The 14,830-nt window shown below is 46.3% G+C and overlaps 1 protein-coding gene across 1 annotated transcript in view; it reads left to right on the top strand.

Annotated features, from left to right (window-relative positions):
* SGPL1 (sphingosine-1-phosphate lyase 1) overlaps window positions 1-14,830 on the top strand; it is a 92,300-nt gene that overhangs the window by 25,368 nt on the left and 52,102 nt on the right. Inside the window, exon 2 of the mRNA XM_040320495.1 lies at window positions 8,526-8,691. Within this exon, the coding sequence (XP_040176429.1) occupies window positions 8,526-8,691 (166 nt within the window). The remainder of the gene's footprint in view (window positions 1-8,525; window positions 8,692-14,830) is intronic.

Raw genomic sequence — 14,830 nt, 5'->3', positions numbered from 1 at the left:
TACCATCTCATCAATAATTTTTGTGAAAGTTCCCACAAGGAGGTGCAGGAGGTACACTTGTAAATGGATCTGATCGCAGTTTGCCACTGGTAATCAGAAAATTGGGTTTGTAAGTCAGTTTCCCAGTCAGTGATAGGTTTGGATTTTTTGAAGGAGTGCTTTTCCTGCAGGGTTGCATAGATTAGGGAGGTGCCCTTGCTAAAGTGAGTCTTAGAGAAGAAGTACCGCCAAAGGTTCGCAGGTAAGGAACCCTCTAGGGACGGGTTCGCTAGGAGACAGTGCTGAAGTCTATAATAATTAAGGTAGTCTGAGTTTGGAGCTTGGAAGGTTGTTTGCATATAGGAAAAGGACGCTTTAGCTACCAGGGGGCGCAGTTCGTGAGTGAGGGTCATGTTGCCAGTCAGCCAGTTTGGGACAGTCAGGTCAGGGGTTAACAGTTTAAGCGTCTCTATAGGTATGGGGATGGGTTTGGTTGGGAGAGTCGCCCACTTGGAGGAGTGTAGTATGTTCCAGATCTTGGCAGAGGCTTGGATGGTAGGGGAGTAAAGGCTTAATTGCGGGTTTTTAACGGTTGTACTAAACAGCCATTGGGGTAGATTTGAGCCCGGAACCATGGCGGTCTCAATATCCCCCCAAAGCGTATTGGGAGTTGGGGACATCCATTCCTTTAGCTGCGATAGAATCGTGGCAACATAGTAGTCTCTGATGTCAATGAAACCCATGCCCCCAGCAGTTCTATGTTTTACAGTCTTAGCCTGGCTACATCTGGGTCTTTTACCTTGCCATACAAAACGACCCAGGATGGATTGCAAGGATTTGAGGTAAGAGTGTGGAATAGGGATAGGAAGAGTTCTGAAGATGTATAGTAGTCTGGGCAAGACCATCATCTTAAAGGCCGCAAGCCTTCCTGCCCAGGAAAATTCATGTTTGGAGATGTTTGTCGTTTCGCGGATAAGCATCTGTTTTATCTCAGCGTAGTTATGGGGAAACAGGCCTTTTGTGGATTTGGTCAGGGTGATACCCAGGTATGGTATTCCCAAGTCTGCCCAAGGGTATGGGAATTTGTTTCTAAGTAAGTTGCTGGTGATTGCGTCTAATCCTATGTCTAAAATGTAGGATTTATGTTCATTCACTTTATAGTAAGATACAGCACTAAATCGTTGTAATAACTCTTGTACCGAAGCCAGGGAGGACAGGGGGTCTGTTAGCATAATGACCACGTCGTCTGCAAATAAGTTAATTTTATGGTCTAGGGTGGCAATTTTGAATCCCGCAATTTTGGTGTAGTTTCGGACGTGTTCTGCCAGAGGTTCCATAATAAGGTTAAATATTAGGGGAGACAGGGGGCAGCCTTGACGAGTTCCATTGGTGATTGAGAAAGGTCTCGAGAGAATTTCTGAGGTGTATACCTGGGCTGAGGGGGAAGAATAAAGTGCCATGATGGCAGACAAAATGTGTCCCTTAAATCCAAATTTTTGGAGGGTGGCGTGCATGTAGCCCCAGTGGACCCGGTCGAACGCCTTCTCCGCGTCCAGTGATAGGAGCAGAGAAGGCGTTCGAGTCGACTCGGCAGTATGGATGATGTTGATAATCCTACGGGTTGCATCAAAGGTTTGTCTGCCCTTGGTGAAACCAGACTGGTCTCTGTGTATGAGTAGTGGCATTAAGTCAATCAAACGGTTGGCTATGAGTTTGGCATATATCTTAGCGTCCAGGTTAAGGAGAGAAATGGGTCGGAAGTTTTGGGCACAGGTGGGTTCCTTGCCTGGCTTCGGCAATGTAACAATTAAAGCAGATAACATTTCAGGGGGGAGAGTGGAGGAGGAAGCAGCGTCATTGCAGACATTAGCAAGGAATGGCGATAGGATCGGACCAAATTTTTTGTAGTACTCGCTAGTTAGGCCGTCTGGGCCTGGGGATTTGTTGGAAGGCAGTGCTGAAATCGTGTGTAGGATTTCCAGGTGGGTGAAGGGGGCATTCAGCATCTCCAACTGCCCCTCAGACAGTGTAGGGAGATTGATTTCTCGGAGAAAGGATGCTATGTCATGAGGGGAAGGTTGGGGGACAGACTGGTCATCTTTCAAGTTATACAACTTATGGTAGTAGTGGCTGAAGGCATCAGCAATGGCCGAAGGGTCAATCAACTTTTGGTTTGAGGACGGGTGAAATAGGTGGGTTATCTTAGTTTTGGCGCGATGGCCTTTAATTCTATTGGCCATAGCTTTGCCCGCTTTGTTGCCTGTGGAATAATGTTTTGCTCTAAAATGTGTGTGGGCCCTCTCAAAGGAGTCCAATAGATGGGCCCTCAGTTCTTGCCTAAGTAGGTTTAGTTTATGTTTGGTCGCAAGGTTCGGAGTAGATTGATTTTGGGTTTCTAGGGCCTTTATATTGGAAGTAAGGGTGTCTAGGCGCTGCGCCTTCATCCTCCTCTCCCTAGCCCCCAATTGGATAAAAATCCCTCTAACGAACGCCTTATGGGCGTTCCATAATACAGAGTTGTCAGCCACTGATCCTGCATTGAGGGAGAAAAATTCAGTTAAGCGTTCCTTGATGTATTCAGAGTGAGTAGGGGAGTGGATGAGGGAGGCATTTGCCCTCCAAATCCGTGCCCGTGAAAGGGAGGGGGAGTCATTGAGAGACATGGTGACAGGTGCGTGGTCAGACCACGTAATGGTGGAGATGTCGGATGCAGAGATTCTGGGAAGGGACCATTTGTCCACCAGGAAATAGTCAATCCTTGTATAGGAGTTGTGGCGAGGAGAAAAGTAGGAGTAGTCTCTTTCTGTAGAGTGAAGACACCTCCAGGCGTCATAGAGATCGTGAGTTCTTAAGAAGGAGCCCATGGGCGATGTGAGCCTGCTCGGTCGGGAAGAGGCGTCAAGTGAATTGTCAGGTACAATGTTAAAGTCCCCGCATAGTATGAGGTGGCCGTGTTTGAAGCGGTCGATTTTCTTCAGGAGTTTGGACAGGAAGGTGATTTGTTTTGTGTTGGGAGCGTATACAGTCACAATGGTGTATCTAACGTTGTTCATGGAGCAGTCCAGAGCCAGGTATCTGCCATTGACGTCCACCAAGCTGTTGTGGAGAGTAAATGATACCGTATTTTTGATGGCAATGAGGACACCATTCTTTTTGTCAGGTCCAGATGCTTTAAAAATGTTGGAGAAGTGCTTATTGGTGCAAAGCGGCTCTGCAGATGATTTAAAGTGTGTTTCTTGCACACATAGGACATCGCAGAGGGATGACTGAGCCGTTTTCCACATAGATGCCCTTTTGACCGGGTGGTTTAGGCCCTTGACGTTCAGTGTCAGGAACTTTGGCATTGTCGATAGGTGAACTTGTTATGTGTAGGTAAAGAGGTACTCACAGTTCGCGGTGAAAGGTAGATCAGCGGTTCAGGAGGGAGATGCTCTCAGGGTTCCGGTGCTCTCTGGGTGCCGGAAGGGGGGTTAGGAGGAAACAAAAAGAAATACAGGTAAATAGAAAGTCAGTATCCACGTATGTAGATCAGCAACGTTGATGGGTGTACGAATACACCAGTGTCAGTAGTATACCAGAAAGACTACTGAGTATTTGGGGGGTAAAAGTTCGTGGATTTACTGCAACGAGCAGGCACTAAACCGGAGTGCATTGTAGGACTGGTAGTGAGGAGTATACTAACCACGGGTTCACATGTCAACACTGGGGTGAGGACCCTTGAAGTTGGAGCGTGGTGTACTAGGGATCGACGCTTGAAGCGGTGTAGCATCGCCGGGAATCAAATGCCACTTCTTGAGGAGCTGGATGCCTTCTTCCACCGTATGGACGCTATGTTTCACCCCATTCTTAGTGATCAGAAGTTTGGTCGGGAACCCCCATTGATATTGGATTTTGTGGTTATTCAGTGGTTTGGTAATCGTCTGAAGCTGTCTTCTTTGTTGCCGGGTGTACTGGGAGATGTCAGCAAAGAGTTGCAGCTTAGCATATGGCATAGGTAGTTCACCAAGACGCCTGGATTTGGACATGAGCATATCTTTGGTGTGGTAGAAATGTATTCTCATGAGAGTGTCACGAGGGATTTCAGGCGGCAGGTGCGATGGTTTGGGTAGGCGATGGATACGATCGATGATTGTCTCAACAGCCGGGAGATCAGGGAGGAGAGAGGCAATCATTTGTCTGGCATAAGCATTGAGATCGGCTGGAACGATAGTTTCGGGTATGCCACGTATTTTCACGTTGTTGCGCCTGGATCTGTCTTCGAGATCCGCCATTTTGGCTCGCACCCATTGATGTTCATCCCTGGTGTGATCATGTGCATCTACCAGGTCATTGACTGTGACTGTCATGGCACCCATTTGTTGTTCAATGTGTCCCACTCTATGGCCCATATGCACCATTTCATTTTTAAACGCTGAGAACATGGAAGAAATATCATTATGTAAGGAGCTGTGCAGGGATATCAGCATGTCTTTCAGCGTTGTGTCTATGACTGGCTGATTATTGGTGGGGAAGGCAGCGATGGGGGATGCTACTGGTGACAATGTGGGGAGACTGTCTGATGTAGGCCTTACCTCAGAGGCCTGGGAGCCAGAGTCCAGCCGCATCCGTGTCTTCACGGGACTGCTAGATGAGGAGGCCGGTCCGGGCGGCGGGGACATGACAGGAGGAGACGAGCGTGGGTGGACAGATTCCTCATCATCCGGGAGGTCTGTGTATGCTCTATCGCCGCGCGGTGAGCGGTCGCGGGCGCCATCTTGGCCTCGAGTGTCATGAGGCAGTGAGAAAAAGTCTGTCAGTTTCCGCGGTTGGCGGTCGTCTTTTCGTTTGCGGGAGGATCCGGTATGTGTCCCCAGTGTCTGAGGAGCAGGGTGATGCATTTTGGTGCCGTGGATTAGCGCGGTAGTTGTAGCTGTCCTCCGGTTAGTGCGGGAGCCGTGAGTTCAGGCGTCCATGCAGCTCGGCAGTTGGCCACGCCCCCCAGTAGTGGTGTTTTTCAGCGTGATGTGCAGTGTTACATTTCTGCCACACATAGCGTTTTGCTTTTAGGCCAATAACTTCTCGTCTCCTCTGACCAGAGCACCTTCTTCCACATGATTGCTGTGTCCCCCACATGGCTTCTCGCAAACTGCAAATGGGACTTCTATTGGTTTTCTTTCAACAATGGCCTTCTTGCCACTCTTCCATAAAGACCAGATTTGTGGAGGGACCAACTAATAGTTGTCCTGTGGACAGATTCTCCCGCCTGAGCTGTGGATCTCTGCAGCTCCCCCTGAGTTATCATGGGCCACTTGGCTGCTTCTGTAATTTAATGCTCTCCTTGCCCGGCCTGTCAGTTTAGGTGGACATCCTTGATTTGGTAGGTTTGCAGTTGTGCCATCCTTTTTCCATTTTGGGATGATGGATTAAACAGTGCTCAGATGTTCAAAGCTTGGGATATTTTTATAACCTAACCCTGCTTTAAAGGGGTTTTAAAGGTAAATGTTTTTTTAATTTAATGCATCCTATGCATTAAGGTGAAAAAACATCCGACAGCACTGAGCCCCCCCACTCCCCCTCTGAGCCCCCGTTTTATTTGCCTCACCCCTCGAAAGTCCCGCGCTCGTCCCCGTCATCCTCTTCGGTTCCCAGCCTGCCTGTTGATTGGCTAGGTTGGACGGATTGATAGCAGCGCAGCCATTGGCTGGTGCTGCTGTCAATCACATCCAATGATGCGGCTGAGGTGCCGAGTGATGCAGTCGGTGGCTATGCCCACCGCTGTATCACGGGAGCGCGCCCGCAAGGGCTTTCCACCATGCTCGCTCGCATGAAGGTGGAAAGCTCTTGCAGAAGGGGAGCCGAGGGACCCCAGAAGACGTGGATCTGGGCCACTGTGTGCAAAATGAGCCACACAGTGGAGGTAGGTATAACATGTTAATTATTATTTTTTTTTTTTTAAATAACAAACTTTAGTGTCGCTTTAAACTAATCCACAACTTTATCCCTGACCTGTCTGGTGTGTTCCTTGGCCTTCGTGGTGCTGTTTGTTCACTAAGGTTCTCTTAAAAAAAAAAAACCTCCTGAGGGCTTCACAGAACAGCTGTATTTATACTCGGTTTGAATTGCGCACAGGTGGATTCTATTTACTAATTGGGTGACTTCTGAAGGCAATTGGTTCCACTAGATTTTAGTTAGGGGTATCGGAGTAAAGGGGGCTGAATACAAACGCACACCACATTTTTCAGATATTTGTAACAAATGTTGAAAACCATTATTTTTTCTTCCACTTCACAATTATGTGCCACTTTGTGTTGTTCTATCACATCAAATTCCAATAAAATACATTTACATTCTTGGTTGTAACATGACAAAATGTGGAACATGTCAGGGGTATGAATACTTTTTCACTGAAAATGAACTGAATCGATGGCCCATTTTAGTAAACCTATCCTAATCCTATACGTTTGTTGGCTATTTTTTATCTAGGTATTTGTTTTCCTTTTATGTTTAGTATGCATGTATATTTTGCAATACATTTTTTACTCTGATCTAATTGAATGTATATGCAGAATCTATAAAAGAAAATCCTGTTATTACCTAGTAGACTCGGAAACCTTGAGGTAGCACTTGGCTGGTTTAGTGGCGTGTTCTCCCTTTTCAATCCATCATTGTGCACGTGGAACCGCTTTCTGTAAAACATGTGCATGCTGAAGATCCTTCACTAATGGAGTTCTGTAAATAATTGAACAGCTTTCATTTAAAGACCGCTATACTCCGTTACTCATTACAGCCAAATAAATTTTCCATCCTAAAAGACTGTTGGTTAACCTCTTGCCGACCAGCTGCCGTCATTGTACTGCGACAGGTTGGCACGGCTGCTCAAACCACCATAGGTGTATGTTGGCCACATTTAAAGCGATAGGGGGCGCAACGCCGGAGCCGATGCTCGTCGCCGACAGTCTGCCTGTCCTCCGGCCACCTGGGATGGCTCCGTTCCCCTGTTCTGATAGTGAAGTAGAGGGAGATCTGCTGTTCTTAGTGATCAGAAACCGTGATCTCTCTCCTCCATCAGTACAATTTCCCCCCCCCCACAGTTAGAAACACCTCCCCAGAGAACACTTACCGTATTTATCGGCGTATACCGCGCACTTTTTTGCCCTGAAAATCAGGGCAAAATCGTGGGTGCGCGATATACGCAGATACCCGCTTCGCGCGCCGTGTTTGAATGCCTGCGCCGGCATATACTGAGCGCAGTACGCTCGTGTACATTCGGCCAGGCTCGGCTTCGCTCGTAGTCACGCTCTGTGACGTTTATGCCTGAGAAGCCGAGCCTGGCCGAATATACCCGAGTGTACTGCGTTCGGTATACGTCGGCGGAGGCTTCAAACTGAGCGTGGGAAGCGGGGATTCGACATGAAGACAGCGCGGGAGAAGCCGGGAGGACACCACCACGGACGCCGGACCAGACGAGGCCGCCGATGGACGCCGGGCAAGACACCAGAACTGTAAGTAGTAAAATGTAATAAAATGATTTTTTTTACAGGATTTTAGGGTCAAAATTAGGGGTGCGCGCTATATGCCGGAGCGCGCAATACCCCGAGAAATACGGTAACTCCTTGATCACCCCTTCCCTGCCACTGACATTTATGCAGTAATCATTGTCTAGTTTTAGCTCCGATCACTGTATAAATGTCACTGGTTCCAAAAAAGTGTCAAGTGTCCGATCTGTCCGCTGCAATGTCGCAGTCCCACTTAAAATTTCAGATTGCCGCCATTACTAGAAATAAATAATAAAAATGCCATAAATCTATCCTCTATTTTGTAGACGCTATAACTTTTGCGCATACTCTTATTGATTTTTTTTTTTTTTTTACAAAAATATGTACAATACAGGGGACAGATGCAGCATTGGACCAATGCTGCATCCATCTAGGTGAGTATAAATCTGAAAAAAAAAAAAAAAAAAGATTCCCATACTTCTCTTCTAAGTGGTTAAAGTAGAATTATAGGCAAAACTTTTTTTCTCTTTCATCCATGGATGGACACGGCTCCCTTAAATCTTGATATTTCACCCAAATGTCAAGATTTAAAGGAGCTGTGTCCGTCCATGGACTTCAGAGAAAAGGATTTTGCGGCAAGTACAAAAATCCTTTTTTTTTTTTCTCCTGCAAATTAAGGGAATCTCTTGGGGAACCCTAGGCCACCAGAACTAGTGTCCCCATTGGAAGATTTCCCCTCCCTTTTTTATTTAATTTTTAATTTTATTTTTTTACTTTCAATGCTAATGGTAAACGGGACAAATGGAGACCGCAATAAAAACTGACCAGGATTTCCTCTCCACTCTATCCAATAATCCAATGAAAAAAAAAAAAGTTGTGCATTTTAGTTATACTTTTTATATAAATGGAATATTGGGGGGGGGGGGGGGGTAGAAAAGCTAAATAAAAGGAACCTCAAAACTTGGTTCTGTGATGACAACTTTTACCATTCGGAACTTGGTTTCTTATACCTATTTTCTGTACAGAATGCCCTTTTGTAAATGAGTAATTTTGTATTTGTTTTCCTCACAGGAGACTTTGCTGATCTACAAGGAGATCCTTTTAAAGTATTTATTTGATGGCAGAAAATTTGTGAATGAAGCCTGCAAAGAACTTGAACCATGCCATCTTATAGCGCTGACGTTTGCCTCCGCGTTGTTAATTGTGTGGCTTTACAACTTCGTCTTTCAAAAAGAGAGTAAGTTTTCCTTTAGTAACCTACAAGGTTAAAGGGTATCTCCGCTTTTGTGGGAAGCAAAAATTGCAATATCGCAACATGGAGATGTTCTGTACTGCCTTGGTGTACAAAACACCCCCCTAGAAATGTCATTTCCTGCTTGTGTAATTGGCTCACTGATTTTCCCAGAAGTCTGCACTAAGATACAAGTCAGATTTTAGGCATCCTAATGCTCCTAAGAGGCCATTCACACAGGTCCGACTTTGGATTCGACTTCAAGTCGCACTGCATGAAGAAATTTAATGTAAGTGAATGGAGCCGTCTTGATGCACACTACTGCAGTCGCTCCGATTTGAAAAAAGGTTCCTGTATTACTTCAATCAGACTTCTAGGAGACTTGTACCCATTGATTTCAATGGAAGTCGCCTCCAAGTCGGATCCCCGTTCATAGTGAGGCAACTTTACAGGAAGTTTCCCCAGTGTGAACCTGTTCTAAGGCAAACCCCTCCCTCCCACAGGGGAACTCCACGCTAAATTTTAAATAAAAAAAACGGCATGGGTTCCCCTCCAGGAGCATACCAGGCCCTTGGGTCTGGTACAAATTTCAAGGGGAAACCCCTACGCCCCAAAAAAATGCATGGGGGTCCCCCCAAAATCCATACCAGACCCTTATCCGAGCACGCAGCCCGGTTGGTCAGGAATGGGGGTGGGGACGAGCGAGCGCTCCCCCCCCCTCCTGAACCGCACCAGGCCGCATGCCTTCAACATAGGGGGGGCCCCCATGTTGAGGGCACCCCCTTTGCTGACCGGCCGGGCTGCATGCTCGGATAAGGGTCTGGTATGGATTTTGGGGGGACCCCCACACGTTTTTTTTGTTTTTTTTTGGCGTAGGGTTTTTTTCTGTGTACGGGGTTCCCCTTGAAATCCATACCAGACCCAAGGGCCTGGTATGTTCTTGGAGGGGGAACCCATGCTGTTTTTTTTTTTTTTTTTTTATTTGGCATCAAGTTCTCCCTCTTGGAGGCGACTTCAAGTCGCGCTGAAGTCGCCCCAGTTCGCGATGAAGTCGCCCCAAGTCACGCTGTGATTCATACTCAAGTTGTGTCCAAGTTACCTCCCAAAGTCTTGCTGGAAGTCGTGTTGCCCCTGTGTGAATGGGCTCTAAAGGTTTAATCGCTTTTAAAGGGATGCAGGCCCAGCAACTTTCCTCATTGGAGCATTGCATGAGCATCAGCTCATTGATAATTAGGGGCACTCCAATTCAGAATCCATATCCAAAAGATATAAGCGTACACACAGCTATTCCTTTAGTGTAGAAACAGGTAGGAATCTGCAAAAGTATTCCTTTAAAATTCCTGCATCGTACATGGATCACCCAGAGGGGATTGTTTTTTTGGGTTTTTTTCGCAACAAAAGAAGTTACTTTTTAAAGCTGCTAATCTATTAAACAATAAGGACTGTATTTCTACTGGGATTTTTTCACAGGAAGACTTACAATGGCCTTTCAGTATAGTTATCAGGACTGTAGCAGGTTTTTCTGCACAATTGATGGTTCTTCTCATTTGTCATCCGGTGATATGTTCTTCTCTGAAGCTCTTTGTTTACATTGCTTGTGTGAGAGGAGGAAGCAGACGCCCTTTCCCTAGCTAGTCCCTATGTCATAAGCAGCATGTTACCTGTGTGCTCATTGTATTCACTGCAGGGAATATGAATAATAAATGTGGTAACCATATGTGCTTTTATATATTGGAGACAAGCATTTCTGTAGTCTGCATCTCACAGCAATCGGTAATACCACATTGTGTAATTTATCAAATTTTTCGCTATATATAAGCGTATTAAAAGAGAAGTCCTTTTTTTTTTTTTTTTTTTTTTTTTTTTTAATAGTCATGCTTCGGATGCAGCATCAGACCGATGCTGCATCTGTACCTTGGCATCTCTGCAGTGAAAACCGAGCCAACGAACGCCGCTGATGGCTCGGTTCTCACTCCTCCCCGAGCAGAGCGATGCTGACTTACTGCTGCTCCACTTCTCGGCGCTCATTGGAGCGCTGAGCAGTGGAGGGGTGGGGAGCGGGCTTCTCAGCGGGGAGCTGAGACTGCCATCAATCGGAGCAGCTGGCGGATCCAGACCTGGACACGCTGCCCCAACTGATGGCAGTGACGTCGGCGGAGAGCAGACTTCAGACCGCTCTCTGCTGAAAACGAGTCCAAAACGAATTGCACTCCTGTGACCCTTAGGAGAAGCCCAGCCTAAAAAGCTCAGGCTGAACTTCTCATTTTAAGCCCTGGTTCACACTGATGCTACTTTGAAATGGTGCTACTTTACTTGAAGTTGCACGATTTCAAAAGTAGCAGGGTCAGCGCAATTTCAGGTGCTACTTGATAGACATTTGTGTGGCTTCATACACAGATGTCTATAGAAATTGCACCTGAAATCGGCAAAAGTAGTGCAGGAACTACTTTTGCAAATCTGTGCGGCGCCGCAAAATCGGTGTCGCACCGATTGGAACAGTGCCATTGCCGCCAATAGGCTGCGACTTGTCATGCGATTTTGATCTCTCAAATCGCGTGACAAATCGCTCCAATGTGAACCTAGGCTAAAGGTTGTTGAGGATTTTCACAGCCTTTGGGAAGTCACATAATTGGTGAAATGATGTCCACCTATGTGTAATTTAAGTGTCACATGATCTGTCATTACATATACACACCTTTTTGAAAGGCCCCAGAGGCTGCAACACCTAAGCAAGAGGCACCACTGATCAAACACTGTCATGAAGACCAAGGAACTCTCCAAACAAGTAAGGGACAATGTTGTTAACAGGTCAGGGTTAGGTTATAAAAAGATATATCCAAATCTTTGATGATCCCTAGGAGCACCATCAAATCTATCATAACCAAATGGAAAGAACATGGCACAACAGCAAACCTGCCAAAGACGGTCGCACACCAAAACTCACGGACTGGGCAAGGAGGGCATTAATCGGAGACCTAAGGTAACCCTGGAGGAGCTGCTGAATTTCACAGCAGAGACTGAAGTATCTGTACATAGGGTGACAATAATCCGTATGCGCCATAGTGTTTGGCTTTATGGCAGAGTGGCCAGAAAAAAGCCATTACTTTCAGCAACAAACAAAATGGCACGTATTGAGTTTGCGAAAATGCATGTGGGAGACTCTCTCAAAATGTATGGAGGAAGGTGCTCTGGTCTATGAGACTAAAATTGTACTTTTTGGCCATCAAAGAAAACGCTATGTCTGGCCCATCACATCACCCAAAGAACACCATCCCCACAGTGAAACATGGTGGTGGCAGCATCATGTTGTAGGGATGTCTTTCAACAGCCAGGACTGGGAAACTGGTCAAAGTTGAGGGAAAGATAGATGACGCTAAATACAGGGATTTTCTTAAGCCACTCGGTGTGTGATTTGAGGCTAGGGTGGAGGTTCACCTTCCAGCAGGACGATGACCTCAAACACACTGCTAAAGCAACACTTGAGTGGTTTAAGGGGAAAAATGTAAATGTGTTGGAATGGCCTAGTCAAAGCCCAAACCTTAATCCAATAGAAAATCTGTGGTCAGACTTGGATTGCTGTTCACAAGCGCAAACCATCCAACTTAAAGGCGCGGGAGCAGTTTTGCAAGGAGGAATGGGCAAAAATCCTAGCGGTAAGGTGTGGCAAGCTCATAGAGACCTATCCAAAGCGACTTGGAGCTGTGATAGCCGCAAAAGGTGGCTCTACAAAGTATTGACTTTAGGGTGGTGAATAGGTATGCACATTTACTTTTTCTGTTATTTTGTCCTATTTGTTGTTTGCTTCCCAATAAAAATAAAATAAAAATCTTTCTGTAAATTAAATGATGCAAATCCTCAAACAATCCATGTTAATTCCAGGTTGTGAGGCAACAAAACATGGAAAATGCCAAAGGGGGTGAATACTTTTGCAAAGCACTGTAGGTGAATTTGAATGCACTTTTCAGGGTTTTCTAGTAAAATATAATGGCTTGGGTTTTCTCATTACGCAATATTTTCTAGTTCACCTGATATTAAATTTAATGTGCGTCAAAAAATATAAATTTCAGCGATTCAGTTCAAAAAGTGAAACTCCTATATTCTATAGATTCATTACACACAGAGTGATGATATATTTCAAGCATTCCCTTTTAGTTTTTATTATGGCTTACAGCGCGTGAAAACCCCAAATTAATATTTTTTTAGAAAATAAGAATATTGTGAAATATTGTAGACTCATAGGGGTTGATTTACTAAAGGCAAACACTGTGCCCTTTCCAAAGAGTAGTTGCACTCTGCAAGACCAGTTGCTCCAGAGCTTAGTAAATGAGGAGCAGTTCTGCCGACTTCCATCATCCAGTCATGTGCAAGCAAACTTTTTATTTATTTTTTCCTTGCATGTGATTGGGCATTCTTTGCAAAGTGAAGATTTACCTAATTTTACCAAGCTCTGGAGCAACTGCAGTACACAGTCTATTTGCCATAGTGTCACACTCTAATTAGCTGATTAACTCAAAAAATTACCTGTCAAAGCCCCGCTCTCCTCTTGTCCGTTTTTCATCCGATCCGCTAGACGGATGTAAAATAGGGTCTCCATCCGTCAGGATTGTATCAGATATCGGTGAATGTCAGTGAACATGTCACCACTGGCATCCATTGCTCCATTAGGCCAAATAGAGCATCCGATCAAGTCCGCCTAAAAAACTGACAGACTGACCTGATCGGAAAGCCTGCATGAAAGGGGCCTAAATGGTCTCTCAGTCTGGTTCAGTAGTTTAACCACTTCCCGCCCGGCCTATGGCCGATTTACGTCCGGGAAGTGGTTATGAAATCCTGACAGGACGTTCTAGAACGTCCTGCAGGATTTCATGCCGCGCGCGCCCGTGGGGGCGCGCATCGCGGCGATCGGTGATGCGGGGTGTCAGTCTGACACCCTGCATCTCCGATCTCGGTAAAGAGCCGGAGACGTGATCAGCCGTGTCCAACCACGGCTGATCACGATGTAAACAGGAAGAGCCGTCGATGGCTCTTCCTCACTCGCGTCTGACAGACGCGAGTAGAGGATAGCCGATCGGCGGCTCTCCTGACAGGGGGGGTTAGCGCTGATTGTTTATCAGCGCAGCCCCCCCTCGGATCGCCACACTGGACCACCAGGGATGCCCACCCTGGAGCACCAGGGTGGGCAAAAAAAAAAAAAATGACAAAAAAAAAAAAAAAAAAAAAAGCCTAAAAAATAAAAAAAAAAAAAAGCATAAAGAAAAAAGATGCCAGTCAGTGCCCACAAATGGGCACTGACTGGAAAAAATCAGTGCTGCCACCCCAGTGTCCATCAGCGCCACCCCAGTGTCCATCAGCGCCACCCCAGTGTCCATCAGTGCCACCCCACAGTGCCCATCCATGCCCAGTGCCCACCTATCAGTGCCCATCTGTGCCACCCATAAGTATCCATCAGTGCCGCCCATGAGTGCCCATCTGTGCCGCCTATGTGTGCCCATCTGTGCCGCCTATGTGTGCCCATCAGTGCCGCCTATGTGTGCCCAATCAGTGCCGCCTATGTGTGCCCATCAGTGCCGCCTATGTGTGCCCATCAGTGCCGCCTATGTGTGCCCATCAGTGTCGCATACCAGCGCCGCCAATCAGTGCCACCTCATCTGTGCCCGTCAGTACTACCTCATCGATGTCCATCAGTGCCATCTCATCGGTGCCCATTAGTGCCGCCATATCATTGAAAGAGAAAACTTATTTACAAAAAAATTAACAGAAAAAAATAACGTAATTTTTTTTCCAAATTTTCAGCCTTTTTTTAGTTGTTGCGCAAAAAAAAAAATCGCAGAGGTGATCGAATACCACCAAAAGAAAGCTCTATTTGTGGGGAAAAAAGGACGCCAATTTTGTTTGGGTACAGTGTAGCATGACCGCGCAATTGCCATTCAAAGTGCGACAGTGCTGAAAGCTGAAAATTGGCTTGGGCGGGAAGCTGCGTAAGTGCCTGGTATGGAAGTGGTTAAACAATCATGGGGAAGAATGCTGACTTGACAGGGGTCCAGAAGACAGTCATTGACACACTGCACAAGGAGTTCAAGGCCCCTTTCACATTGGCGCCGCTATACCGTCAGATTTGCCGCGGGATTCGGCGCTAGCGGTGCCG

The sequence above is a fragment of the Rana temporaria genome, chromosome 8 (genome assembly GCF_905171775.1).
Source record: "Rana temporaria chromosome 8, aRanTem1.1, whole genome shotgun sequence".
Classification (NCBI taxonomy): domain Eukaryota; kingdom Metazoa; phylum Chordata; class Amphibia; order Anura; family Ranidae; genus Rana; species Rana temporaria.
The sequence above is the reverse complement of the archived record's forward strand: the minus strand, read 5'-3'. Positions and strand labels throughout refer to the sequence as shown.